The sequence below is a fragment of the Protopterus annectens genome, chromosome 7.part0, assembly GCF_019279795.1.
Source record: "Protopterus annectens isolate FY-2018-M chromosome 7.part0, PAN1.0, whole genome shotgun sequence".
NCBI lineage: Eukaryota > Metazoa > Chordata > Ceratodontiformes > Protopteridae > Protopterus > Protopterus annectens.
The window spans coordinates 810,553,519-810,581,458 of record NC_056739.1 but is presented as its reverse complement, the minus strand read 5'-3'; the positions used below and the strand labels follow the sequence as shown (position 1 = coordinate 810,581,458).

General features: G+C 44.6%; 1 protein-coding gene across 1 annotated transcript in view; it reads right to left on the bottom strand.

Annotated features, from left to right (window-relative positions):
- Positions 1-27,940, bottom strand: part of ZCWPW1 (zinc finger CW-type and PWWP domain containing 1) — a 2,385,176-nt gene that overhangs the window by 728,324 nt on the left and 1,628,912 nt on the right. The window contains exon 9 of the mRNA XM_044076340.1: positions 1,603-1,707. Within this exon, the coding sequence (XP_043932275.1) occupies positions 1,603-1,707 (105 nt within the window). The remainder of the gene's footprint in view (positions 1-1,602; positions 1,708-27,940) is intronic.

Here is a 27,940-nt window from a genome sequence, read left to right as displayed (position 1 = left end):
AACTGGAATAGAGTATTTGAAAGGAAGAAGACCCCTTAGGATAAGATTATTCTTCCTGTCAATCAATGCTTTGAAATTAAAGCCTGCACAAATGTCACAATCTGCGCCTAGGTGTTTTGGGCCTAAACAGTACAAATATTCTGTGTGGGTGTCAGAGTTCAGAATCTTGAGCCCACAAGATACACATTTTTTGAAACAGGAAGGCCTGTCTGACATTTTTTAAAATAGTAATGAAAAATTACAATAATAATCAATTACAGCTAAGTAAGTATCCCTAGAAAAGATAGACAGGATTTTTTTTTTACAAAGGGAAATAAAAGGCAAAAAAGACTACCAACAATAGTATTACAGAATACTATAAAAAGTACAAGAAAGGATGACTACCAGCAATGGTATTAACAGTTATTCAAGGAGTATGAGAAAAGGAAGGTAATAATAAGGGTACAAGGGAAGTAAAGAGAAATAACTATGAGGAATTAAACTCACTTAAATGAAAAACTATTGACTAAACAACTCCCAACACTTGACAGCTCATAATACATATCTGTTCAAATGGAGGCAAACGAGATCTAGGGTATATTAGGTTGGTGGGGCATTATGAGTAAAGGGAGTAGCTTGAGAGTTCAGGAATCCTATGATCTGGAATAAGCGGCCAAGTCAGATCTGAACCAACAGTTAAGGAATGAATGAAAATGGACAACATCAGATCATATCTTTTTTTCCTGAAAAAAACACTCCTGAGCACCAAGATCCATCAAATGCTTAGGGGGCAAATGAGATCTGGGGTAGCTTGCTCCTTATACAAGGGACTACGGGTAGGGGGCTGGAGTCTGAGTACCAAATCCAAAGCTTAAAAGTGGTTGAAGCCAGATCTGAGGTCGGATCTGAGACAATTGAGGAACAGATGGGAAAGTCATCAAACTGGCTTTTTTAACATTCGACCAGTGAAACTTTTGACCAAACAAATGTATTCCACACACACACACACACACACACACACACACACACACACACACACACACACACACACACACACACACGTATATATATTAATGATTTACCGACATAATGTTGAATGCTAAATGGTTGAAACTGAATTGGTTGAACACATTATATTCAATGATCAAAATGTTGAAATAAAATTAGTCTAAACACACAATGTCGAAATTATCAAATTTGCCCATTTCTGTACTGTAGTGCGATCTCGGAGTTGATATATTTAAGTAGGGGGGTGTGGGGGGTGCAGGGGGGCATAGCCCCTCCCTGCAAAATAGTAGAGCTCATCTCATTGCTTTTTCAATGAAATGACTGTTGACATTTTGATAATTCAATGTTTTGGGTTGAGAAGTTATTTTTCAACCAAATGACTATTAGACATTATGACATTCAACATTATGTCGGTAAACATATATATATATATATATATATTTATGTAGGTGTGTGTGTGTGTATTATATATACTGATAGACAAATATATACAGAAATACAGAGAGAGAGAGAGAAAGACACGCACAAACACACATACACACTTTTTTATGAATCTTAGTAAAACATACATTTTCTGTGTAACATATTTTCAAATATAAAGTGCTTCAGACTCACTGATCCAATAGTGTCCAGACAAAGCTTGTTAAAGTTTGCTATCATCGAGGCAGGAATCCAGGCTCGAGAAACAGAACCATCAAAAAATGTAACATGGTATTTTGCCTGAAATTGCAGATAAGTTACATTGGTTAAAGTAATTCAAGGGGATGTTGCACACTAAATAAGAAGTTATGTACTTACCATAACGTTCCATGTGAGTTGTTACTCTCGCCTTCATTATTACTAATGGGTTCGGAGCCTGAACATCGGCTCCGATTCGGCCAAATAGCAAAGCTCGAGGTCTCTAACAGCTCGAGGCCAAGCCCTATCCCATAATGCACCACTACATTCCCCAGATCTTGTTTGCTGCCAACTAGAGTAGAAACCTATCCCAGATTTTGAGGAAATCATACATCCAGGGTAAAAGGAAACTTCTTCAAGACAACCAAAATCAAACCAAGTGATACCTCTCGTGCTTCCAGACATAGGAAGAGGGTAGGAGGGAGGGCCATAATAATGAAGGCGAGAGTAACAACTCACATGGAACTTTATGGTAAGTACATAACTTCTTAATGTGAAGTTGCTCAATCTTGCCTTCGTTCTTACTGATGGGTAGCGTCCCCAGCACCACAAATTTGGGTGGCTCATGGGAGTACCTGTTTCAGAAAAGCAGATCCAAATGAAGCTCTGTCCCTAGAGGTCTTGTCCACTTTGTAATGAGATATAAAAGTATGTGGACTTGACCAGGTGGCAGCTGCACAAATAGAATCTCTAGGCAACCTGGTCAAGAAGGCTGCAGAAGTAGAAACTGCCCTTGTAGAGTGAGCCTTGACCTTGTTCTGTAATGCAATACTCGCTTTACTGTAGATAAATGAGATACAATCAGAGAGCCATTTCGATAAGGTAAGTTTGGACACAGGTGTACCTTTTCTTGAATCTGAGAAGGAGACAAACAGTTGATCAGCCCTTCTGAGATCTTTTGTTCTGTCCAAATAAAATCGAAGTTGTCTATGCACATCAAGTTTGTGAAGCATATATTCCAACTGGTTTGAATGATTAGGAAAGAAGACGGGTAACTCAATCGTCTGATTCAGTGTAAATTCAGAACATACCTTGGGTAGAAACGATGAATTCGTCCTGAGGGAAACCCTATCTTTATGAAATATTAGGTAGGGCAGTTTGATGGAAAGGGCTTGCAATTCTGAAATTCTACGTGCCAGTGTAATAGCCACCAAGAATATAGTCTTCCATGAAAGAAACTTCAGCTCACAAGAAGAGGCAGGTTCAAAGGGCGGAAGAATAATTCTGGACAAGATTAGATTTAGGTTCCAGGGAGTAGTGGGAGATCTGATCGGTGGTTTTAATGGCATAGTACCTTTCAAAAAAGCCTTAGCCAGCTTATGAGACATGATACCATTTTCGGCTGCCCCTAAATGAAAATTAGAAATAGCAGCGAGTTGGACTCAAATGGTTGCTGCTGCAGCTCCTTCATTGAATAGTTTATTTAGGAATTCCAGTATATCTGCTATAGACGCCTGGAAAGGGTCAATATTATTTTGTTGTGCCCAAATGGAAAACCTTTTCCACTTACTGAGGTAAAGTTTCCTAGTAGATTATTTGTGTGTCGCTCTTCTTCTGATAGATTGTGGAAACCTGGCTATTCTGGGAAATGGAGCAGCCAAGCTGTCAGTTTGATGGACTGAAGAGAGGGATGAAGAGCTCCTGAAGAATGGGTCAACAGATCTGCCACTGGGTCCAGGATCCAAGGCTCCTCTAGTAGATGAGGCTTCAGAAAGGGGAACTAAATTTGACGAGGCCAATAGGGGGCAATTAAGATGAGTGTCCTGCCCAGGAAACTGGCTTTCTGCAATACTTTGGGAATCAGCGGGAAGGGGGGGGGGGCATAAAGGAGTCCCGGAGGCCAATCGTGGACCAGAACACCCTCGGTGGCTGACCCTTTTGAGGGATCAGGGAAAAGTAGTTGCTGCACTTGGTGTTTGTGGAGGTGGCAAAAAGGTCGCAGCAAAGCTAGCCCCATCTGCGGAAAATCATTTCCGCTATTTCGTTCTTGAGAGACCACTTGTGAGGTAGCAGAATAGCTCTGCTGAGTCTGTCTGCTATTACGTTGGATTTCTCCAGGATGTTCGTTGCAGTCAGAAAATGCTGGGTGGACTCTGCCCAATTCCATAATCTCAAAGCCTCTCGACACAGGGGGTAGGATTTGGTTCCTCCTTGTATGTTGATGAACCAGACGACCGACATGTTGTCCGACTGCATTGCAATCGTGCCTAGGGGAAGAGAGTCTTGAAAGGCCTTCAACACTAAAATAACCGCTCTCATCTCCAGGACGTTTATGTGCAAATGAGCCTCGTGAGCCTGCCAAGTACCTTGGGCTGTCCGTCCGTGATAATGCCCCCCACCCGATCAGGGAGGTGTCCGTGGTCGCCGTTGCGACTGGAGAGGGAAGAACAAATGGTCGGCCCATAGTCACTGTTTCCGACGTTAGCCACCAGCAAAGGTTTTTCTTGCAAGAGTCGGTAATCAAGACTGAAAGGTCTATTGCATGAAAAGCAGCCATTGAAGAATGCGCATGTGGAATCTCGCAAGGGGTATTGCAATAATTGCTGCTGCCATCGTGCCTAGTAGTTTGAGAATCTGTAATGCTGGTACTTTTTGCTTCGACAGGAGATCCACAATCAGTTGTTGGAGGACAATAACCCTTTCAGGAGGGAGCTTCAGGGACATGCTGACCGTGTCTAAGTCTGCTCCTATAAAGACTGTATGCTGCAACGGCAATAAGGCAGACTTATTTAAATTTATCATAATGCCCAGCTGTGAACATAGATCCCTGGTAGCATCCCTTGCCCGAATAAGCAGATGCCTGGTGGGGGCGGTAAGGAGCCAGTCATCCAAGTAAGGAAACACCTGGATTCCTGAATGCCTCAAGTGAGCTATGACCACTGCCATGCATTTGGTGAACACTCTGCGGGCTGTAGTGAGACCAAAGGGCAGTGCCCAAAACTGGAAATGACTGGCTCCCAGCCAGAAGAACAGATGATCCCTGGATGGCCTGGCCATTTTGATATGGTAGTATGCATCCTGTAGATCGATAGAGCACATCCAATCATCCTTTCCTAAAAACGTGAGAATGGACTGAAGCGTGACCATCCGGAACTTCGTCTTCACCACATATTTGTTGAGCCTGCTGTGGTCCAGAATAGGTTTCCAGTCCCCTGTCTTCTTTGGTACCAAAAAGAACCTTGAGTAAGTTCCGGATCCTTGCTGGTCTGCTGGGACTGGCTGGATGACTCTTTTTTGCAATAGTTTCTGGACCTTTATGGATGCTACATCCCGTAGACTGGGTGGAACGTCTAGGATTCCTTTTGTAGGTCTGGGGTAAGAGCGAAAGGAGATGGAATATCCTCTGGAAATAACATTTTGTACCCATCAGTCTTCTGAGATATTTAGCCAGGCACCTAGGTACAAAGACAAACGTCCCCCAACTGCCTCCAGAGCAGGACAGTCAGGCCTCCTTTCAGGAGCATTGATATGGTATCCCAAGGAACTGATCCCTGTCACCTTGGTTCTGCAGACCCCCTCTGCCATGTGGGCGTCGTCTTCCACCATTGTCTCCCCCTCTGCCCTGGAGGAGGCTTCACCTTGTGAGTTTGGAAAGGCTCCTTGGGTCTTACGGAACCACATTTTCCCACCCCGTTGACCTTTGGGATAAGGTCTAGTAGGGGTAGAAAAACGGACTCCAACGGCAGATAGAGTCTTACCGTCTTGATCACATCTGGTGAGGGTCTCTTTTACTTTTGGTCGAAATAAGGAGCAACCATTGAAAGGGGCATTCACAAACAATGACTTAAAGGGTTCTGCAAAAGAACATAAGCACATCCAGGAATGTCTCCACAGAGCAATTCTTGTACCTGCAGCCCTGCTTGTTCCATCAGCTGTGTAAGACACGAGGCACATGGATGAATTTACAATGGAATTGAGGGTAGCAAGCTGAGACGTCACGTTGTCTGTCACCGAGTCGGCTACTGCACCCTGGAGAGTATCTCCAAGCTCCTTGAGGAGATCTCTTTGTAGACGTGTGAAATGGGTCAGGTAGTTCAATGACCGAAGTGCAAAGGTCGTAGAACTGAACATGCGCTTCCCGAATCTGTCCATTATCCTAGACTCTCTATTAGGAGGATGAACAGACGTAGAAGTCTCCAACATCTCCTTTTTAGTGGCTGCCGCCACCACCATGGCATCAACATGTATGGGTCTAGATAGAAAGGCCTTGTCATGGGGTGCTGATATGTACTTGTTTGGCCTTCTAGGAACAGGCTCTATAGAATCTGGTGATTCCCGCACCCTTCGAGATAAAAGATCCATTATCTCATCAAAGGGCGGAGACACCCAAGAGGTGGAGGGCCGGGACACGAAAGCCTTCAGGAGCACCAATTTGTCCTCAGTAGGGTTTTGGGGCTGCCAGTCCCCCCTCTGCTTAAGGATCTCAAGGCTATCCCCGAAGGAAATATCCTCAGAGGGGGACCTTGGGGACCCTTTCGATTCCTCCAAATCGGTGTCCGACGTGATGGATTCCTGAGGGGAATCTAGATGTCTCCTCTTATTTAGCCTCTTCCAAGGGACCTCCTCAGTGGGAATCTCTGGGGAAGTCACGGAAGAGCAGGGTTCCCCCAAGGGGGCATCCTGATGCTCTGGGTCCCTACTCTTACGGTGAACCTGTGGTAGCAGGTGCCTTTCAGGAGGAGGTGGCCATATCAGAGGTTGTGGAAGTCCAGGGGGACAAAGCCCTCCTCATGGCATCGAAGGCCCCATGGCTCTGATGCGAGAAAGCACCTGGGTCCGAAAACACCGAGGATTCCTCCCGCACCAAGACAGCTGGATCCGAGCCCAAAGTAGGAGCCAAACTCATCCGTGCCAAAGCTCTAAGAGGAAGAGTTGGAACCGACGTATCGGTTCGACCCCCCCCCCCCTCCCGGAGCCGACAGAGAGTGTCGGCTCCCAGATTCCATCACTGGAGCAGAGGATATCAGGGTGGTAGGTACCGACAGCTCAGAGGTGAGTGTCGGCACCGACGGCTCCACCAACGACTGACTGGCTTCCTCTGGCTCCGAAATCTCTGTGCGAGTCAGGGGAGGAGCAACAACAATAGGAGAGGACTTTGTCGGTTCCGAAGCTGCGAGAGTCGAAACCAACAGAATTTTTGCAAGTGCCGGGTCCTGTAGAAGTCTCTGCACCGCTCGGTCCACATCCAAATCGGATAGTCTAGAAGCCCGAGAGGATACCACTTACGGAGCTGGTGACCCCAGAATCGGGGACCTCAAGGTAGGAGACACCGGTTCCAGAACTGGGGACCGGCTCCTACCATCAACCTGAATGGTCGATTCTGATGGCACTGGAGCCATGACTGTAGCCTTCTTGGATGACTTCAGGAACGAAGAGCCCTTCGGTGCCAAACCAGATGACGATGCAGGAGAAGATGGTTTTGGCTGACTGGAAGCAGAATCCAAATCCGACTGAAAGGCTTTTTTAATTAAGCTCCTTCAACCAACTTACGCTTTCTCTCGGCTAAAACCCTGGAACTAAAGCCATGGCAAATGGAGCAAACCTCCTGCAAGTGTACCTCCCTTAGACAGTACACTCATGTGGAATGACCATTCATTATTGACATTTTTTGATTGCATTTGGGACGCCGTTTAAATCCCAATTTAGCCTTCTCTGACATTCTGGTCCAAATAACAGTTATATCCAACTAAGTCCAAGAAAAAATATATCTATCTGCCTATGGGTTATATACTAGTTATTATACGGCAGCAATACTACAACAAGAGCCAACCGGCTAACAGTATTAGCAAAAAGCCTCAAGTCTGAAAACAAAAACGGCCAAGAAAACAGCCAAAAGCCTAACCGGCTAAAGTAAAAGGTGCAAAAAACTGCAGCAAGCCTAACCAGGCTGGGATAGAGCTAGTACTACCACAAAATGCCAACAAACTTAACTAAAATCACAGGGCCACGCCCAAGTATCTTAACACACTAAGAAAGAAAACTTATACAACTGGATATAAGTCCAAACGGACAATAAACCAACACTTTTAGTACTACTAACCTAAACCACTGTAATAGAGAGAAACAAGGTAGAATTTTTTTCAGAATTCACACTTATCTATCCAATAAGAACACCCGATCAGTTGCAGCGGCAAACTAGATCTGGGGAATGTAGTGGTACACTGTGGGATAGCGCTTGGCCTCGAGCTGTTAGAAATCTCGAGCTTTGCTATTTGGCCGAATCAGAGCCGATGTTCGGCTCATAACCCATCAGTAAGAATGAAGGCAAGATTGAACAACTTCAGATCTACTATTTAACTCAAACAACCTCATCAGTAATTTGAAAAAAATAAATAAAATGCAGACTAATTAATAAATATACAGTATAAACATATTCCCAAATACAGTGCCGAGTGCATAATGATAATACCACAAAATATAGCAGAAATTAAAAGCTATATAACTGATAAGACGTGTGCAGCAAGAACATACCACTGCATGACTGCATAGTGTGAGACAAAGCAGATAGTATATGCCTTACGCTTTATCAAAGGAAATGGTCAGACAGTACAAGTGAATAAACTTACCATAACTACAAATGTTCAAATAGATCATTGTTACAGTATTATAATATCTGAAGAAGCGTGCAAGAAGCACGCGAAAGCGCTCATTCTTGTGTATGTTACTATCTGGAATAAAGGATATTCGTTTTTGAAGGAAGTGCTCTCGTGGTGTATCTTGTTTAGTTACTATTTCATCAGTATAATAATTCTATTTGGGACTCATACTGCCAAGGATATTGGACAGCTGGTCAGTATGCAAAAACCTTTGGGCACTTTCCATGCAAACTGTACATCCATTGAATCATGAAAGCATGATGGTATAAAACAGGACTAATCACAAGAAAATTCAGAGCTTTCTTGCCCCTAAAAAGGGAGTCTTTAGCCCAACGATATGTCAAGACCACAAAAAACAAAGATTCTAGAATTATACAATGCCAGAAACGGGGGACAAATGAGACTGGGACTCCACCCAGGCCAGTAGAACAAAGCCAAGATAACTTCATATATATGTGTAAATACAAATATTCATATAGGACCATGGAGGGAGGGTGTTAATACTGCAACAGTGACTTATTCAAACAGTTACTGTTATGGAAAGCTTATTTACATGATGGTACTATGTTCATTATTAGATCACTGTTGCAGAGGCTTAATAATATATGAGATAATTGATAAAGCTTAGACAGAAAAGTTGGAGGAAGTTTAGATTCCAGATGTCCCTGGAAAAATGATCAATAAATCCTGTTCTATAAAAAAGGGTTAATTTTGTAATGTCTAGTGAAAGTATGGACCGAGGACCACATTGCCACCTAGAATAGCTCTAGAGTTTGCCCCTTTTCAATGTCCTGACATTCTGGGGGAAGGGAGTGGGGGTCCATGGTCAGAATAACATACATGAATAGCCTAGGACAATTATGAGGATATACTTTGCTTGAAAAAAAAAAATGTATGTACTCAGCATAACATTCAATCTGTACTGTCCATTTTCATTCTTCCTCAACAACTTGGTTCCGATCACACCCTTGGATCCGACTCGGCCATTATTTTCAGCTCGTGGCACTAACAAACTCTCCAGCTCCTCCCTTACCCATAAGGCTCTATCTCTTAATATACCTCAGATCTTGTTTGCTGGCTTATAGAATAAAATGAAATATTAGCATCATGTTAAAACTGTATCTTGAACTCAACATAAGGAACAGTGGTTCCCTTACAAGGTCTCACTCTTCCAGAAGTCATTAGTTTAAAGGCAGAGGGTTGGTGGAAGGAGAGTTGAGGAAGAATGAAACTGGACAACACACATGGAACGTTATGGTGAGTACATAGCTGTTTTATCTGATGTTGTCAATTCTCATTCATTCCTCAACAATTGGGAGACAGTCTCCAGCTACCTGAAATCACACGAGGACTCTAATGAAGCATATTCCTGAGCACAGTTGAGCCGAAAGCTGCTCTTTCCCTCGACACCGGATCCAATTTGTAATAAGTAATAAAGGTATGAGGATTAGCTGAAGTAGCAGCAGTACGTATATCGTTCATGGAACCCTGGATAAAAAAACTGAAGGCGATGAGATGGACCTGGTTGAATGGGCTCTTAAAGATTTTGGTAGGCAAAGGTCCAATTTGTTAGAGACAAAGCATATACAATTGGTTAGCCATCTGGCTAAGGTTACCTTTATGAATGACTTGTCTAATTTGGAATCCACAAATGAAACAAACAATTGATCTGTTTTTTATAAATATTTTTGTTCTATGTAAGTAAAAGCCCAATTGCCTGTGAGCATCTAATAAGGGTAACAAATATTCACCTTGTTTGTAAAATTTGGAAAGAAAACTGGCAAATTAATAGATTCGATGATGTTTGATTCTGATAGCACCTTATAAGGAAGGTAGGATTGGTTTGTAAAGCCACCCTATCTTTATAAAATAATAAGTAAGGACGTTTAGAAGACAGTGCTTGAAGTTCACACAGTCTTCTAGCAGAGGTGATGGCTACCAAACATAAAGTTTTCCAGGACAAACTTTTTAAATTGCATTTAGCTGCTGTAATACCAAATTGAAGTCCCATGGGGGAGTTGGATCCTTATAGGGGGGGGTCACAAAAGAAAGGTACCTCTCAAAAAGGCTTTATAAAGTTTATTTGAAGCCAAAGAAGAGTTTTCAATCCCTACGTGGAAATTAAAAATGGGAACTAGTTGTTCATAGGTTTATACTAGGCTATCTGCCCTAAGGCATTTATAAGCCTAGCCCAAATTTTTGTGGCTTACGCCACCCCTTATATGAAAAAATACTGTGCCCATTAGTTTGTTGTGCCTCTGTCCAGCAGTGACACAGAGATGATTCCCGGGGTAAACCTATGATCTCCCATCCACAGGTCTAGATTTCTCTTGAACAGAGTCAGCGAGGTGCTCTGCCTCACATGGACCGGGATTTTATTCCACAGCATAGGGAGTCTCTGAGTGATAAATCTATCCCTCCAGCACGTCCTATTTATATCCGTGCTAAGGTTTAAGTCGCTTGCTCTAGTGGTTTTGGTGGATTTGGATTTTTGAGGTGGAGCATGTCCATTAATTCCGGGTTGGACATGGTCTTGTATGTCAGGCACATGTCACCTCTGAGCAGACGGTATGCGACTGAATAGAGCTGGAGTTTCTTCAATCTGGCAGCATATGACAGATTTTGGAGTCCCTTTATCCTTTTGGTGAGGAACTTTTGGGGTCTCTCCAATTGCTGCAGATGTCGGGTGAGATACATCCCGAATGGGGCATTGTACTCGATCATTGGTCTGATAAGTGAAGAGTACAGGGGAACAATAACCTCACTAGATCTGGATGTGAATCCCTTCATGATCAGGTGGGCAATGTAGAAGGTCTTTCTAACCACTTTAGCAATGTGAGTGTCAAAAGAAAGGCCACTGTCAACCTGGGTCCCCAGGTCCCTGATAACCTCTTCTGTGCTTAGTGGATTGCCACCTATATGGTAGCTTGGGGTTACCTTGTTTTTCCCGAAGGGTATGACTATACATTTTTGGCGTTTAACTTCAGGCCATGGCTCTGGCACCAGCTATCTGTTTCCGTGAGTCCCTTCTGAAGGATATCCGTGTCTGATGCACTTTCCACTATGGCCCAGTTTGCAGTCGCCTGCAAACTTTGTCAGCCAAAGTCCTCCTATGTTGGCCTGTACTTCTGAGAAGTAGATGCCAAACAATAGGGGCCAAGGACCGAGCCCTGTGGGACACCACTTGTGACCGGCTTGGAGTCTGACACAGCGCCAGCAACTCTAACCCTGTGGGTTCTGTCCTTAAGCCAGTTTGCAACCCATCTTGTGACATATGGGTTTACATTTAAGCTGGTAAGTTTTTCTACAATACCCGAGTGGGGTATTGTGTCGAAAGCCTTTGCAAGGTCAAGGTAGGCTGTATGGACTGCCTTTCCTCATCAATGGCCTTGGTGACTGTTTCAAGAAGTCGACCAAGTTCAAAAGGCATGATCTTCCCTTGACAAAGCCAAACTGGGTCGGGTCCAATGTCTGCAAGTCCCCTATATCTTTGTTTATGAGCTCCATTATGATCCTCTCCATAGCTTTGCAGACTAGACTTGTTAAGCTTATGGGGCGGTAATTACCAGGGTCCGTAGAGGCGCCTTTGTGGAGTGGGACAACAGTTGCCGCACGCCACTCCTTGGGCACGTATCCTGTGGTAAGGCTGAGATTAAACAGCTGCCTTATGTGCGGGTTTAATTCCTCATTTAGCTCGTGTAGCACACAGCCGGGGACACCATCCGGTCCCATTGATGCTGTGTTTTTAGCTTTAGAGAGAGCAGCTTTCACCTGCGCATTTGAGATGTCCGGGAGGCTACACTCGGCTGGGATAGTTATCTCTCCTTTAGGGGAGAGGGGTGAAGTTTGCACTGAACCTGTCTGCCAGTATGTTGGCAATGTCTGTGGGTTCAGTGATTTTTGTATCATTTTGGACTAATTCTGAGCATATCTGGGAGTTTCCACCCAGGTTCCTAACATAGCTGAAAAAGGCCTTATGATTGTCCTTTGAATCCATGGCAATTTTTCTCTCAAAATTGGCCTTAGTTGATTTTATGAGTGCTCGTATTTTTTACTAATAATGATCAGGGGTGACTTCCCTTTTATGGATTTTGTTCTATCATGTAATAGCTTTCTCCTCTTATTGTAAAGTTTGTTAATGGCTGGGGTCCACCAGACTGGACGTTTGCCCTTTGTGGAAAGAGTCTTGGTTTTATTTGGGATTGCCTGATCCATGCAGTCCTGGAGGTGTTCATAGAAGGCATTTGTAAGGGCTTCTGCAGCTTGGGTTGTGGTTTCCACTGGCTCAGGGGCCTTGAAGGATACCACACCAGTCTTGAGTAGTGTGAAGTTTGCTTTAGAGAAGTTCTTCACTATGGTCTTTTTTGTTTGGGGTGGGGGCGGGATGTGGATTTCCAGTGAGATTAGTTTATGATCAGATCTCACCAATGAGGGATATACTTCCGGTGTGGAGCATTTTGTCCCCATGTTTGTGACAATGAGATCTAGTATATTTTCTCCTCTCGTGGGAACAGTGACTAGCTGTTCCATGGCATTTGAATTTATGAACTCCAGGAACCGTTGGGCAAGAAAGTTAGGGCTTGAGTAATGTTCCCAGTCTATATTCGGGTAGTTGAAGTCACCCAATATGATGGTGTTTGGAGATACATTTATACCCTCCAGTGTCTTCAGGAAGGCTGTGTGGGGTTCCTGAGTTTGAGAGGGTGGCCTGTAGCATGCTACAATTTGTAGAGCAGTTTTGCCTATGGTTAGTTGCACCTGGATGGTTTTCGAAGCTTTGTGCGTTGCCACCAACCTGGAGGTGTGGGTATCCTTTATGAATATGGATACACCCACTCCTTTTGTGGTGTGGTCCGGGTTTTGGGGCCGGAACGCATGATATGAGGTAAAACCTAATAGTGCCGGGGTGCTCTCAGGAGCCTTGAACCAGGTTTCAGTTACAGCACAGACATCGATGTTCTCCATACTGAGAAGGGCCTCGAGTGCGTGCATTTTGAGATTTAGACTTCTGGCATTGAGCAGCATTACCCTCAGTTTCTTCCCATTTTTGTTTTCTAGGGTGGTAGGTTTAGAATTTGAGCCTTGCCTAAAAAGGCACTATGGGGTGGCAAGAGCCTTAGCCAATATCCGGAATCCCAGGGTGACAGGTGCAAGCCGTCCCTTGCGAAGCAGCGTGGCTTGTCAAGCATGTCATCCCAGGCAGACAGACACTGGATCCCCTTTGAATGACACCAGACATTAAGCCAATTGTTAAAGCTGATCATCTTGTCTCTATATTGTGGCATCATTCTTGGTGAAGGAAGGATACTGCTCAGGGTTAGGGTCATACCTGCCTGGGCTACATAATCAGAGAGCTCCTCTATGTCTCTTTTCATGTAGTCCAGGGAGGTACGTCTCAGGTCGTTCACACCAGCATGGACAATGACTGTGTCATATTTGTACTTGCCGTGGAGTGACCCGAGTGCTTGTGTTATGTGGCGGATTCTAGCGCCCGATAGGCAGCTTACTGTTGTACCCTAACAGTTGAGGAGCTGGCTCCTTCACTGAGAATTTTTGCTAAAATTCAAGGGCACTATGTAGTGGTGCTGGAAGAGGGTCAACATGTTTCTGTTGTGCCCAAAAAACAAATAACTTCCATTTACTTCAGTAAAGTTTTCTTTTGGAAGCCTTGTGGGAAGAAAAAAGTATATGATAAACTGGAAGAGAGCATATGTTATCTGACTATCAAAGGAAGTGGAGAAACCACAGTCAGCTTTAGGTTTGCGATATCCAGGAGAATCATGCCTATAGGATGAGGCAGAAGGTCTGGAATTGGATCCAGACTCCAAAGAGGGTAGACTAGGTAAGGCCAAAGGAAGGGAAACCAAAATTGTCAAGGTTAGTAAGGGGTAATGACGATGACTTTTCTGTTCAACCAGGATGCGTTTTGCAGAAATTTGTGAATTATGGGAATTGGGGGAAAAGCATAGAGGAGACCGGGAGGCCAATTGTGTAGGATAGCATCTTTTGGTGACTCCCCTGGTGGGGGGATTAGGGCAAAAACCTGCTGCACTTGTAGTTTAGGGAGATGCGAATAGGTCGCAGCATGGCTGGCCCCATTGACAAAAAAATTATTTCTGCCACTTTCTTGTTGAGAGAACACTTATGAGGACCTGCTCAACTTGTCCACTATCACACTGGATTTCCCCAGAAAGTGAGTTGCTATCAGAAGTCAGTTGGATGAGATCACCCACAGCCAAACTCTGAGAGCTTCTCAACACGGGGGGGGGGGGGGGGGATCTGGCTCCTCCTTGCTTGTGTCTCATTTCCAGGACACTGATATGCAAATTGGCCTCTTTGGGAGACCATGTGGCTTGGACTGTTTTTCGCAGGAAGTGCCCCCCCAACCAATCTAGGATACATCCGTGGTCACTATGGCTTTAGGTTGAGGAAGAATAAAAGGCTGGCCTTGTAGAACCTGATCTCAGTAGATCCACCACCAAAGGTATCTTTTGCATGCTTTGGTAATTCTTATCTGAGTGGACATATACTGATGAAGAATGGACCACTGAGTTGCTAACATCCACTGAAGAATCCTTGTATGAAATCTTGCTAGTGGAACTAGAACTATCGCCGTAGACACTGATCCCAAGGCTCGTAGAATCAACTGGGATGAAGTTGAGGAATTTTGGATTATTTTTCTGACTTGGAATCAGATAGTCTGTACACTTGGAAAAGGAAGAGAGGCTGTCAAGGATAATGTGTTGAAAACTGCTCTTATGAACTGCAATAGCTGAGATGATTCTAATTGAGATTTGTTTTAAGTTCTGGTAATCCCCAGGAGGGAGCAAATCTGGAATACCTGATCTTGAAGTCTTATCAGCAGATGCCTAGTCAGAGAGGTTATGAACCAGTCGTCCAAGTACAGAAACACTCGGAATCTCCACAGTCTCAAGTGAGCTGCTACCACTGCCATGCATTTGGTGAACACCCTGGGGGTGGCAGTGAGGCCACACAGCACTGCTCTGAACTTTCAATGACTGGCTTCCAGCCAGAAGCATAACTACCTTCTGGATTGTCTGTTCATTTTTATGCGACAGTAAGCATCCTGAAGGTCTATCAAGTATATCCAGTCGTCCTTGCACAAAAATGGAAGAATGGACTGAACCGTGACTATCCGGAACTTGGTACGCTGAACTAATCTGTTCAGACTGCTGAGATCCAGAATCAGTCTGCAAGCCACTGTTTTTTTTGGCAACAGAAATAATCTACAGTAAGTTCCAGATTCTGTCTTGTCTGGTGGGACTTCTTGGATGACTCTTTCTTCTAGCAGCTTTTCTATTTCTAGTGCTGTGCTTTCCTCTGACTGGGTGGAACATCAGGACTTTTGCAAACAGGTGGAGGTGGTAGGGAAAACGGAATTACATAACTTCTGGAAATAATCCTCTGCACCAAGGTATCTTTTGTAATGTCCAGCCAGGCTCTCTGGTGCAGAAAGAAATGACCCCTGATTGCCAAGTCAATAAGCTCATCAGTGGGAGGAGCCACTGAGAAGGTAGAAGGGCCAGACCCAAAAGCCTCCAAGAATACCGATTCCTCTTGGTAAGGGTTATCGGCAGACCAACCAACCCTCTGATCAAGGATCTCTAGGATGTCTCCAAATGAGACATCATCAGGTGGTGATCTTGGGGACCATTCTCCCTCATCAAAATCGGTATCTTCAGTGACCAACTCCTGGGGGAGTCTAAGTGCCTCTTCTTTCACATTCTCTTCCAAGGGACTTTTACAGTGAGGTGCTCCTTGGATTATCAGAAGAAATGATAATATCCTGCTGGGTAGCCTGGAGATTTTGGGATGGGTGTCCCTACAGAGTAGAGTGATGAGGCTCTAGGCACAGAGACACAGGGGATCCAGAGGGGAGATCCAAGGGGGGAGGAGCTGTCCATCCTGCAGAAGCAGAAAACACTCTCTCCACTACCGCAAAGGTGGAACATCCAGGGTAGAAGAAAGTCAATATAGCTGAGAAGCCAAGGTTCTGCTCCATCTGCTCCACCTGTCCCAAAGGCAGTCCACCTGAGGCAGAGGCCGGAGCCAAGCTATCCAATGCCAAAGCTCCAAGGAGCAGAGATGGCACTGAAAACTGTGGAGTTGACTCCAACACCTCAGATCTGACAGGGACGCTTTGGCTCTGAGAGTCATCTGTCTGAGAAGCACTCGGAGCCGGTGCACTCAAAGAAGGTCATGGAGCCGAAGATACAATGATCTTTGGATCTGACCAGATGGTCCCAGAAGACTGGGACCCAAGTGTTCCAAAACCATTAGTCGTATTGGAGAAGGAGCTGAGATTGGAGGTGTAGAACTATGGAGGGTATCCTGGCCCAGAGGTGTAGAAACCGGAAGAACTCCCATCTAAATCTGCGCTGAGAGAAACTTCCTCATCATTCTATACACATCGTCTTCAGTCAGACCTCTGGAAAAACAAGATGAGGAGGCCACAGTGGGAACCTGGAATGCCGGTGAGACTATAAAAACAGAGACAGAACCTGAGGGGGTACCATATCACTGGAAGGAAAATATCTGGTCCTAGGTAGAAGCTTCAGATCCGATAATCCAGGATCCAAGGAAGCCAATTTCATGTCTGATGCCAGCTTTGATGAAGAAGCAGTCTTCGGATCTGACTTTTTACATTTCTTCCTTACAGTCTCCACTATCACAAGCAAGGAAAGACTGGAGGAGCCTGATGGATCTGGAGGTCTCTTGGACTGTTCCTTAGACACAAGTTTGGGGTGGTGAGCCCCAGATAAAGCCTCTGATAAGGTTGAAGGAAGCAAGCCCTTTAAAATGAGTTTATTTTCCCTGTCCAAAAAGGTCAAGGAAATGAAAGATTTACAAATGCCACAATTTTTTGCAGGTGCTCAGGGCCTAGACAGTAAATGCATAAGGCGTGAGTGTCAGAGAGAGGTAAGTGATGACTGCTTTTCTGGCATTTTTTAAACCCAGATGGTTTTTCAGACATTTTTTTAGGAAAAAACAACAATAATATACAGCTATGCTTTTTTAAATAGAAACAGAAAGTAAAGTGGAAAGGACATATCAACTAAGGTATCAAGACTACACTCGTGTGTAAAAGGGGATATAGGTACTAAAAAAAGAAGTTATGTACCTACCATAACGTTCCATGCTAGTTGTCCTTCATCTCGCCTTCCTTCTTGCTGGATGGGTTCAGAGCAGATCCTCGGCTCCGACTCGGCCACTTTCAATAGCTCGAGAGCTCTTTACTGGCTCGAGGCTACCCCTTATCCCAGAATACCCAGCGTCAGCTACCCAGATCTTGTTTGAGATAGCTCACACTAGACATAATCATAGAAGATAATCCATTATTATTAAAACTAGATATACAATAAATTGTCATGGTTTGCTTGGGAAGCAACTAAGAACAAAACAAGTTAGCCAGTGAAACCATTGAGAAATTGCTCTCAATACTCGAGGAAGGGGGAAGGAGGGAGGGATGCAAGAAGGAAGGCGAGATGAAGGACAACTAACATGGAACGTTATGGGAGGTACATAACTTCTTTATGTTAAGTTGTCCAATCTCACCTTCATTCTTGCTGGATGGGACAGCGTCCCTAGCACCTCAATCCTGGGTGGCTCATTGGAACAGACTCTTCAGAACTGTGGAACCAAAGGAAGCCCTGGCCGGGGAGACCACATCTACTTTGTAATGAGAAATAAATGTATGGAGATCTGCCCAAGTAGCTGCTGCACAAATTGAATCTATGGGCAATCTAGATTGAAAAGCTACCGAAGTAGCTAATGAGCTGGTTGAATGACCTTTGGGTCTTGCTGGAAGATCTTTTTGTCGCAAATGGTAAGTATAGGCAATGGTGGCTGATAACCATTTTGATAAGGTTACTTTAGAAACTGGAAGGCCTTGTTTGTTGTTAGCAAATAAAAGGAACAACTGATCTGATTTTCTCAGCTCTTTAGTTCTATGGAGATAGAAACGTATCTATGCACATCTATGCACATCCAATTGGTGTAATCTGTATTCTGCCTTGTTGGAATGATTAGGGAAAAAGACAGGAAGTTCAATGGATTGATTCAAATTTGTGTTCTGAACAAACTTTAGGTAGAAAAGATGGGTTGGTTCTCAGAGAAACTCTGTCTTTGTGAAAAACCAGGTATGGAGGGAGAAGACATAGGGCATGGAGTTCTGAAATACATCTGGCAGAAGTAATAGCAACTAGGAACAGAGTTTTCCAAGAGAGAAATTTCAAAGAACATGTTGCTGCTGGTTCAAAGGGTGGCAGTATCAAGGAGGCCAGAACCAAATTGAGATCCCAAGGTGGAAGAGGCTCTGCTCTCTCACTGGGGGTCTGAGTAGAGATGTACCTCTCATGAAGTCCTTACAGAGCTTGTGAGACATTATGCTTGAGCTAAAAACTCAGATGTGAAAATTCAAAATGGCATCTAGTTGTACTCTGATGGTAGCAGCAGCTGCACCAGACTGAAACAGTTCTGCTAAGAAATCCAGAATTTCATGTAGTGGAGCTGTAAAAGGATCTAAATTCCTGGATTCTGCCCAGTAAGAGAATCTTTTCCATTTGCTAGCATAAACTTTCCTTGTAGTTGTCTTATGGGAGGAAACAATAATATTACACACTGCTGGAGAAATATTGGAGAGCCAGGCTAGGATTCGTAGTGGAGTAACCAAGCTGTGAGCTTGAGAGATTGGAGGGATTGGTGTAACCCGCCTGACTGATGAATCAAGAGGTCCGGCACCGGGTCCAGAACCGAAGGCTGGGCTAGAAGGGGGGGGGGGTGAAGGAACGGAAACCAAATCTGTCGAGGCCAATAGGGGGCAATGAGGATCATCTTGCAACCCAATGATTTTGCTTTCTGAATGACTTTTGGAATTACGGGGAAGGGGGGAAATGCATAAAGGAGTCCCTGAGACCAATCATGGATTAGAGCGTCCCTGGGTGTCTGACCTGGAGGAGGAACAAGGGAGAAGTAGCTGCTGCATTTGTTGTTGAGGCGAGAGGCAGAGATCGCAGCAAGGCTGGCCCCATTTGAGGAAAATAAGATCCACAATTTCCTGTTTCAGAGTCCACTCGTGCGGCATGAGGATAGCCCTGCTGAGCCTGTCCGCTATTACGTTGGATTTCCCAGGGATATGCATTGCTCTCAGAAAACATTGGGAGGAAATCGCCCATTGCCACAGTCTGAGGGCCTCTCGGCACAAGGGGTAAGACCTGGTTCCGCCCTGTTTGTTGATGTACCAAACCACTGACATGTTGTCCGTCTGTATTGCAATAGTCCCAGCAGGGAGAGAGTCTTGAAGAGCTTGCAACGCTAGGTGCACCGCTCTCATCTCCAGGACGTTGATGTGCAAGTGGTACTTGTGAGGTTGCCAAGTGCCTTGGACTGTCTTCCCTAGATAATGCCCCCCACCCTATCAGGGAAGGGTCCGTGGTCACTGTGGCAACCGGATGGGATTCCATGAAAGGTCTGCCCTGAGTCACTAATGGGGAGACCATCCACCAGGAAAGGTGTCTTTAGCAAGATTCCATAATTAGCATCATGTGAGACATGGGTAATTCCTGGAAGGACCATTGTGTGAAAAGAAGCCACTGAAGGATTCTCATGTGAAAACGTGCTAAGGGAACTAGAAGAGTGGCTGCTGCCATGGATTCCAGAGCTTGAAGGACATATCTGACTTGAATTCTTTTGCTCCTCGGGAGAAGTGACACCTGTTGTCGAATAATGGAAACTCTCTCCTGAGGCAATTTTACAATCATTTTTCTTGTGTCTAGCTCTACTCCTATGTATGTACTAGACTGACAGGGCAGCAAGGCAGATTTTTTGAAGTTTATTGTGATGCCTAGTTGAGCACAGGATGTGATGGCGTAATCTCATGCCTCTATAAGTTGTTGCCTGGTGGTAGCAGTGAGGAGCCAGTCATCTAGATATGGAAACACCAGGAATCCCAGACATCTCAGGTGAGCTCTAACTTCTGCCATGCATTTGGTGAACACCCTGGGGGCTATGGTGAGACCAAAGGGCAGAGCTTTGAATTGGTAATGACTGGCCCCTAGCCGGAAGCGTAGAAATCTCCTGGACCGTCTGTCCATTTTTATATGATAGTACGCATCCTGAAGATCTATGGAGCAATTCCAATTGTTCTGACCCAGAAAGGGGAGAATGGACTGCAGTGTTACCATTCGGAACTTTTCTTTTTGTACAGATTTGTTTAATCTGCTGAGATCCAGAATTGGTCTCCAGTCCCCTGTCTTTTTGGGCACTAAAAAGAATCTTAAGTAAGTTCCAGATCCTACTTGGTCTGCGGGGACTTCCTGGATGGCTCTTTTTTCTAGCAGTCATGAAACTTCTGTGACTGCCTGATCCCATAGATTGGGTGCAACATCTGGGATGGATTTTTTTGAAACAAGAGGGGGTTGATGGAAGGGAATTTTGTAACCTCCGGATATAATGGATAGTACCCATTTGTCTTTTGTAATATTTTGCCAGGCGATTGGGTACAATGAAAGACTTCCCCTGACTGCCTCCAAAGTTGAGCAGTCGGGCATCCCTTCAGTGATGTTGATAGGGTTTGGAAGAGAACGTATCAGATTTTGCGGACCCCCACTGCCAGAAGGGCAGCATCTGCCATTGTTATTATTTTCCCCTCTACCCCTGGGGGGAAAAATCACCACGTGCGTCAGGCAAGGGTCCCTGGGATTTTTGAAACCACATCTTTCCACCGTTCTGATCCTTCGAGTATGGTCTGGTAGGAGTGGAAAAATGGACTCCCACATCAGAGAGCATCTTGCCTTCCTGCTGGCACCTGGTAAGCGTGTCTTTCACCCGAGACCCAAAGAGAGAGGAGCCATCAAAGGGGGTATTGGTGAAGGACGCTCTGAAAGGTTCCGCAAACTGATACAGTCGCAGCCAAGAATGTCTCCTAAGAGCCACTCCTGTTCCTGCAGCTCTGCTCACTCCATCAGCTGCATATGAAATAAGCCTCATGGAGGAGTTGACTACTGAATTTAAAGTCACCAGCTGGGTAACTACCTTGGCCGAAGCTCCCTCAGCTGTGGGATCTTGTAGGGTATCTCCAAGCTCTTTTAGGAGATCCCTCTGAAGTCTAGTAAAATGGGAAGGATAGTTCAGGGACCTAAGGGAGAAGGTCACTGATGAAAACATCTGCTTCCCATATCTGTCCATCATACGAGACTCTTTATTCAGAGGATGGAAAGATGAGGAGCTTTCAGCTGACTCTCTCTTTTTTGGCTGCTGCTACCACAATGGCATCGACTGGGATACCTTTAGTCAGTAATTGTTTGTCTTGGGGAGCTGTGATAAATTTATTAGGTCTCCTCGGGACAGGTTCCATGGAATCTGGAGCTGACCAAGCCTTTCGAGACACTACGGACATGAGTGGATCAAAAGGCGGAGACACCCAGGAGGTGGAAGGTCGGGAACCAAATGCGTCCGGGTATACAGACTCATCCTCGGTGGGGGCTAGGGAAGTCCAGCTATGCCTCTGCCTAAGAATCTCGAGGATGTCCGAACAAGGAAACATCTTCAGAGAGGGACCTTGGAGACCCCTCCGATTCATCCAGGTCTGTATCTGAGGTGACAGACTCAGGGGAGTCTTGATGCTTCCTCTTGCACTTTTTCTTCCGGGAAGCCTGCTCAGAATGTTCTGGGGAGGTTTTGGAAGAAGAGGGTTCAACCAATGGGGTGTCCTGGGGCATAGGTTCCCTATGCTTTGGGGCTGGAGGAGGAGCAGAGGTTGCCACAGGCACCGAAGGGGACAGAGCCGATGGGACTGATAGTGGGGCTGTCTGTGTGGACAGCACTCTCCGCATGACCTCGAAAGCATCACGGTCTCGACACAAAGAGGGCTCCAGCTCCGAAGAGACAGGAATCCCACTCTGCCCGGGGGCGATGGCTCCGAGGCAGATGTGGGAGCCGAGCTCAACTGAGCCGACGCTCCGAGAGGGAGAGCGGGGTCGGACAAGGGTCCGATGCCACTTCCCCCCTCGGAGCCGACAAGAGAGCTTCGGTACCCAGACACCTCGATGGAAGGAAGTACCGAGGTAATCAGAGCCAACATTGGAGCTGAATGAGGATTTCATCAGAGCAGAAGGAACCACTATGGACTTCGGCTCCGAACTAAGCATAGTCGGAGGAGGAATCGATATCAAAGCGGATGGAGCCTAGGCCTGTGGAGGTGGTCTCAAAAGCAATTTTGCAAGGGCCTGTGACTTCAGCAACCTATTGACCACTCTCTCCACGTCCTGATCCGATAATCTTGAGGATCGAGAGGAATGGGAAGATGAGCGATGACTGGCTGTGTTCTGAAGTAAGGGTGATTGTGGCACCGAGCGAATCGGCTTCAATGAAGGAGACCTACCTCGTTTGTGGCTCCGAGATGGCTCCGAGGTAACAGTTGGAGCCGACAGAGGAGTCGTCTTGTCTGTGCTAGAGGGGACCAACACACTTGGTCTGTCAAGCTCACAGGTCGGTTCTGAACATTGAGCCAACAGCTTGACTGACTTCAAAGATTTCACTGGCTGAGATACTTTAGCCGGAGAATCCTGTTTCAACAATCCACGGAGTATTAGCGTGTTTTTCCGCTCCTGCAGGACCCTTGGACTAAAGGCATGACAAATAGAGCAACAGTCCTGCAGGTGCAGAGCCCCCAAGCAGTACACACAACTAGTGTGCCCATCTGTCAGAGACATCTTCTGACAGCATGAGTCACACTTTTTAAACCCTGAGGTTTTAACTTCCTTGGACATTTTGAGAAAAAAGGAAGGAAGTACCACAAAAAGACACACTACAATAATAAAAAATGTTATTTATTTATTTTTTATTTTTATTTTACATTTGTTGACGGGATAGTCCAAATGGATACATGTCCATTTTCAGTGGAGGCCCGGGGAGAAAAGCTCCAAAGTAAAACACAATTCTATCACACATTTACAGGTTCAGCTGGTAATACAAAAACATAGTCATACAAATTCTTTAGTTTACACAAGGTTTAAGGAATAGAAAATACAACTGTGTTAAGTTGTGAAAAGAATTAGTTCATTACATAGTGAGAGGATTAGCCGTGTCTGGCACAGGGACATAGCCAGTGTGTTTTAAAATAAAGTTTAAGACCTTTTTTGAATTGACTTAGGGTAGGCTCTAGGGAGATATCGACAGGGAGCGAGTTCCAGATTTTCCCGACATGGCTGACAAACAATGAGTCATCAGTTGAATTGTTAGATTTGACAGTTTGCACTAGTAACCTATTAGAGGAGCGAAGTGGTCTTAGGTTACTGCAGGGTTTGATAACAGTTTTAAGTGATGGTGTACTGTCAGGCTAGTTTAGTACTTTATGTGCCACTAAAAGTTGGTTATACTGAAATAGGTGTGGCAATTCTAACCAACCAAGGTGGTGCAGGTTTTTACAGTGGTGTGTCTTGTATGGCATTCCAGTGGCAAATCGGGCAATATGGTTATAACAGCTAGTGAGTTTATTCAGTTCTGTTTTACCTAGGTTGGTGAATAGTGGAGAAGCATAGAGGAGAGTTGTGAGAAGGTGAGAGTGTGCAATGGCTATTTTAGTGGCTGAAGTTGGGAAGGGTTTGATAAAAAACTTAAAGTACAGTCTCTAACTTAAACGGCTGTCCTTAGGGGGGGGAGAAGGGAAGACCTCTCTAACTTAAACGAGTTCAGGGAACAACAGAAGGCCTAGCGACTAAGCGGCAACAGCCAATACAGCACAAAAACACAACAAAGAACAAGATAAGGGGTTTACGACTAAATAAACTTACAAACTACTATAAATAGAGAAAAAAAATACTAACTTTTCAAGTAAATTATTTAACTTTAAACAGAGAAAAAAAAAGTTATACTAAGCCTGAGCCAGTATTGACGCAACCCCACAGCTAGAGCGGCAAATGAGATCTGGGTAGCTGACGCTGGGCATTCTGGGATAAGGGGTAGCCTCGAGCCAGTAAAGAGCTCTCGAGCTATTGAAAGTGGCCGAGTTGGAGCTGATCCCATCCAGCAAGAATGAAGGCGAGATTGGACAACTTAACATAAAGAAGTTATGTACTTACCATGACGTTCCATCTGTGAGGTCCATTTTCATTCTTCCTCAACATATGGGTTTGGATCCAATCCTTGGATCCGACTCAGCTGTTACTAAAGCTTGTGGTAACCAAAAACTCTCAAGTTTCTCCCTTATTCATAATGCACCAACCCCAAGTTAACTCAGATGTTGTTTGCTGACTTTAACCAGAAAGGAAATGTTTAACATGCATTAATATAGTAGGTGTAAAATTGCATACACTCAGTACAGAAAGAGACTATATCTGGAGCTCAATATCATGGACAATGATGTTCCTCAAACAGCTCATTCTTCTAGAAGAAAGAAAGGGGGTTGGTGGGCAAGACGTTGAGGAAGAATGAAAATGGACAACACAGATGGAAAGTTATGGTAGGTACATAACTTCTTTATCTGAGGTTGTCCATTTTCACCCTATCCTCAACAGATGGAACAGAGTCCACAACTACCTATAATCCCAGGTGGACTCTAAGGAAGGATATTTGTGAGCACAGCTGAACTAAATGACGCCCTACCCGTGGAGACCAGGTCCCACTTGTAATGATTAATAAAACTATGGGGAGTAGCCCAAGTTGCTGCTGCACATATGTTGGCCACAGACGCTCTGGAAAGAAAAAAACGGATATAAAATATCATAAAATATATAAATATGAAATAAAAATAAAATAAAAAAACTGGTCTGTTTTTCTGATGGCTTTAGTTCTGTGCAGATAAAAAAATGTAATTGTCTGTGAACATCTAATAAATGTAATGTATTCACCCTTGTTTGCAAATTTAGGGAAGAATACTGGCAAATGAATGGACTGATTGATATTATATTCTGACACCACCTTGAGAAGGAAGGAGGCATTAGTTCGTAGTTTCACTCTATACTTGTGAAAGAGCAAGTGTGGAGGTTTAGAAGACAAGGCTTGTATTTCTGAAATTCGTCTAGCAGATTTAATGGCTACTAGAAAAACAGTTTTCCATGTGAGATACTTAGGTCACATTTAGCTGCTGGTTCAAAGGGGGAATGTATTAGAGCTTGCAGTATCAGACTGAGATCCCATGGGGGAGTAGGGTCCTTAAACAGAGGTCTAAAAAGTAGAGTGCCTCACAGGAAAGCTGTCCACAATTTGTGAGAGGCTATTGAAGAACCTTTGAATCAAATATGAAAATTTGATATTGCTGCTAAGTGAACTTTAATGGTTAAGGAACTAGCCCCCTCTTTAAAAAGAAAGGCTAAAAACTCAAGCATGTTATTTATAGGAGCTGAAAAAGGCTCAACATGATGTTATTGTGTCCAATAAACAAATCTTTTCCATTTACTTGTATAAAGTTTTCTTTTTGAAGGTTTATGGGAAAATAACAGAATATGTCAGACAGGAGAAGAGAGCATTGGTTGTCTGGCTATCAACGTAATTGGAGAAACCAGGCCATCAGCCTGAGATGTGAGATGTTGGGATGGATCATGACTACTGGGTGAGACAGGAGGTCTGGAGTTGGTTCCAGGATCCAAGATTGATGAATTAAGTGAGGCCAAAGGAAAGTACACCAAATTTGCTGAGGCCATTACGGTACAATGAGGATGACTATACTCTACAACCTGACAGCTTTCTGTAGACATTTTGGAATAAATGGGATCGGTGGGTAGGCATAAAGTAGACGGGGGGGGGCAACTGTGAAGTAGAGCATCCCTCTGTGATTCCCGCTGTGGGGGGATTAGGGCAAAGTAGCGGCTGCACTACTTGTTTAGTGGAGAACCAAAAAGATTGCAGCAAGGCTGGCCCCATTGGCCAAAAATAATTTTTGTCACATTCCTGCTGAGAGACCACTCGTCATGTAGAAGAATGTACCCGCTCAATTTGTCTGCTATCACATAAAACTTCCCCGGAATGTGCCTTGCTGTGAGAAAGTGGTTTGATGAGATTGCCCATTGCCATACTCTGAGCACTTCTCGACAGAAGGGGTATGATCTTGTCTCTCCTTGTTTGTTGATGTACCAAACTGCTGAAATATTGTTCGTTTGAATTGCAATCATCCCCTAAGGAAGAGCATCTTGGAAGGCCTGCAACACTAAAAGCACTGCTCTCATTTCTAGGAGATTGACATGTAAGTTGGCCTCTTCGAGGGGACCAAGTGCCTTGGAGTGTTTTCCCCAGAAAATGCCCTCCACAGCAACTGGTAAGCATCTGTGGTCACTGTGGGCTTGGGCTAAGGGGCAACAAACAGAAGGCCTTGTAGAACCTGATCTGACTGAATTCACCACCTGAGATCTCTCTTGCATATCTGGATGATTCATATCAGAGTTGACATGGGTTGCTAAAGTATCTGCTAACATCCATTGGAGAATCCTCATGTAAAATCTGGCTAAATGTACTAGTGTTATCACCACTGACATTGATCCTAGAGCTTCAAGAACCAAGTGGGTTGAAATCTAGGAACTGCAGATTATTTTTCTGACCTGTGATCTTATAACTTGAACCCTTGAGGGAGGTAGTGAAGCTATCAATGACTTTGTGATGAAAATTGCTCCTATGAATTCCAAATTTTGGGTTGGTTCCAGTTGAGACTTGTCATAGTTTATGGTTATTCCCAGATAAGAACAAGTCTGAAGAACCTGAACTCTTGCTCATATCAAATGATGCCTGGTTGGGGCGGTAATGAAACTGTCATCTAGATATGGAAACACCTGGAATCCCTGAAGACTCAAGTGAGCTGCTACTATGGTCATACATTTGGTGAACACCCTGGGGTTATGGTGAGACCAAAGGGCAGAACTCTGAACTGGTAATGACTGGTTCTCAGCCGGAAGCATAAGTACCTTCTAAATAATTTGTTCACCTTTACGTGATAGTGCACGTCCTGAAGGTTTATCAAGCATATCCAGTCGTCCTTGCCCAGAAAAGGGAGAATATACTGGACTGTGACCATCTGAAACTTGGTGTGTCAAACTGACTTGTTCAAGTTGTTGAGATCCAAATGTGGTGTCAGTCCCCTGTTTTCTTTGGCACTAAAAAGAACACTGAGTAAGTTCGGGATTCTATCTAGTCTGGTGGGAGCTCTTGGATGACTCTTTTTTCCAGCAGCTTTTGATTTACAATTGCTGCTTCTTCCCTCTGATGGGGGGAACACTGGGGATTTTCCTTGAGACTGGAGGTGGAAGGGAAAAGGGTATTATACAGCCTCTGGAAATAATCCTCTGCACCCAAATATCTTTTGTTATGTCTAACCAGGCTCTCTGGTGCAGGGATAATCAACCCCCAATTGCATCCAGAGGTGGACAATTGGGCCTCCTTTCAGCAGCACTGGTAGGGTCTATCCAAGAAAGAATCTCTGGACTCCTGGTTTTGCAGGCCTCCTCTGTGGCAGCATCAACCATTGGAGTTCACTCCTCTGCCCCTGGAGGAACTTTCTCCATGTGTGTCCTGGAAAGGACGCTGAGATTTCCTGAACCACATCTTTCGACCACCTTACTGATTCCTTGAAAATGATCTCTGAGCATCGAAAAATGTACATCCACTGTAGACTGGGTCTTTCCATCTATCTCACATCTGGATATTGTGTCCTTCACTTTGGGGCCAAATAAAAA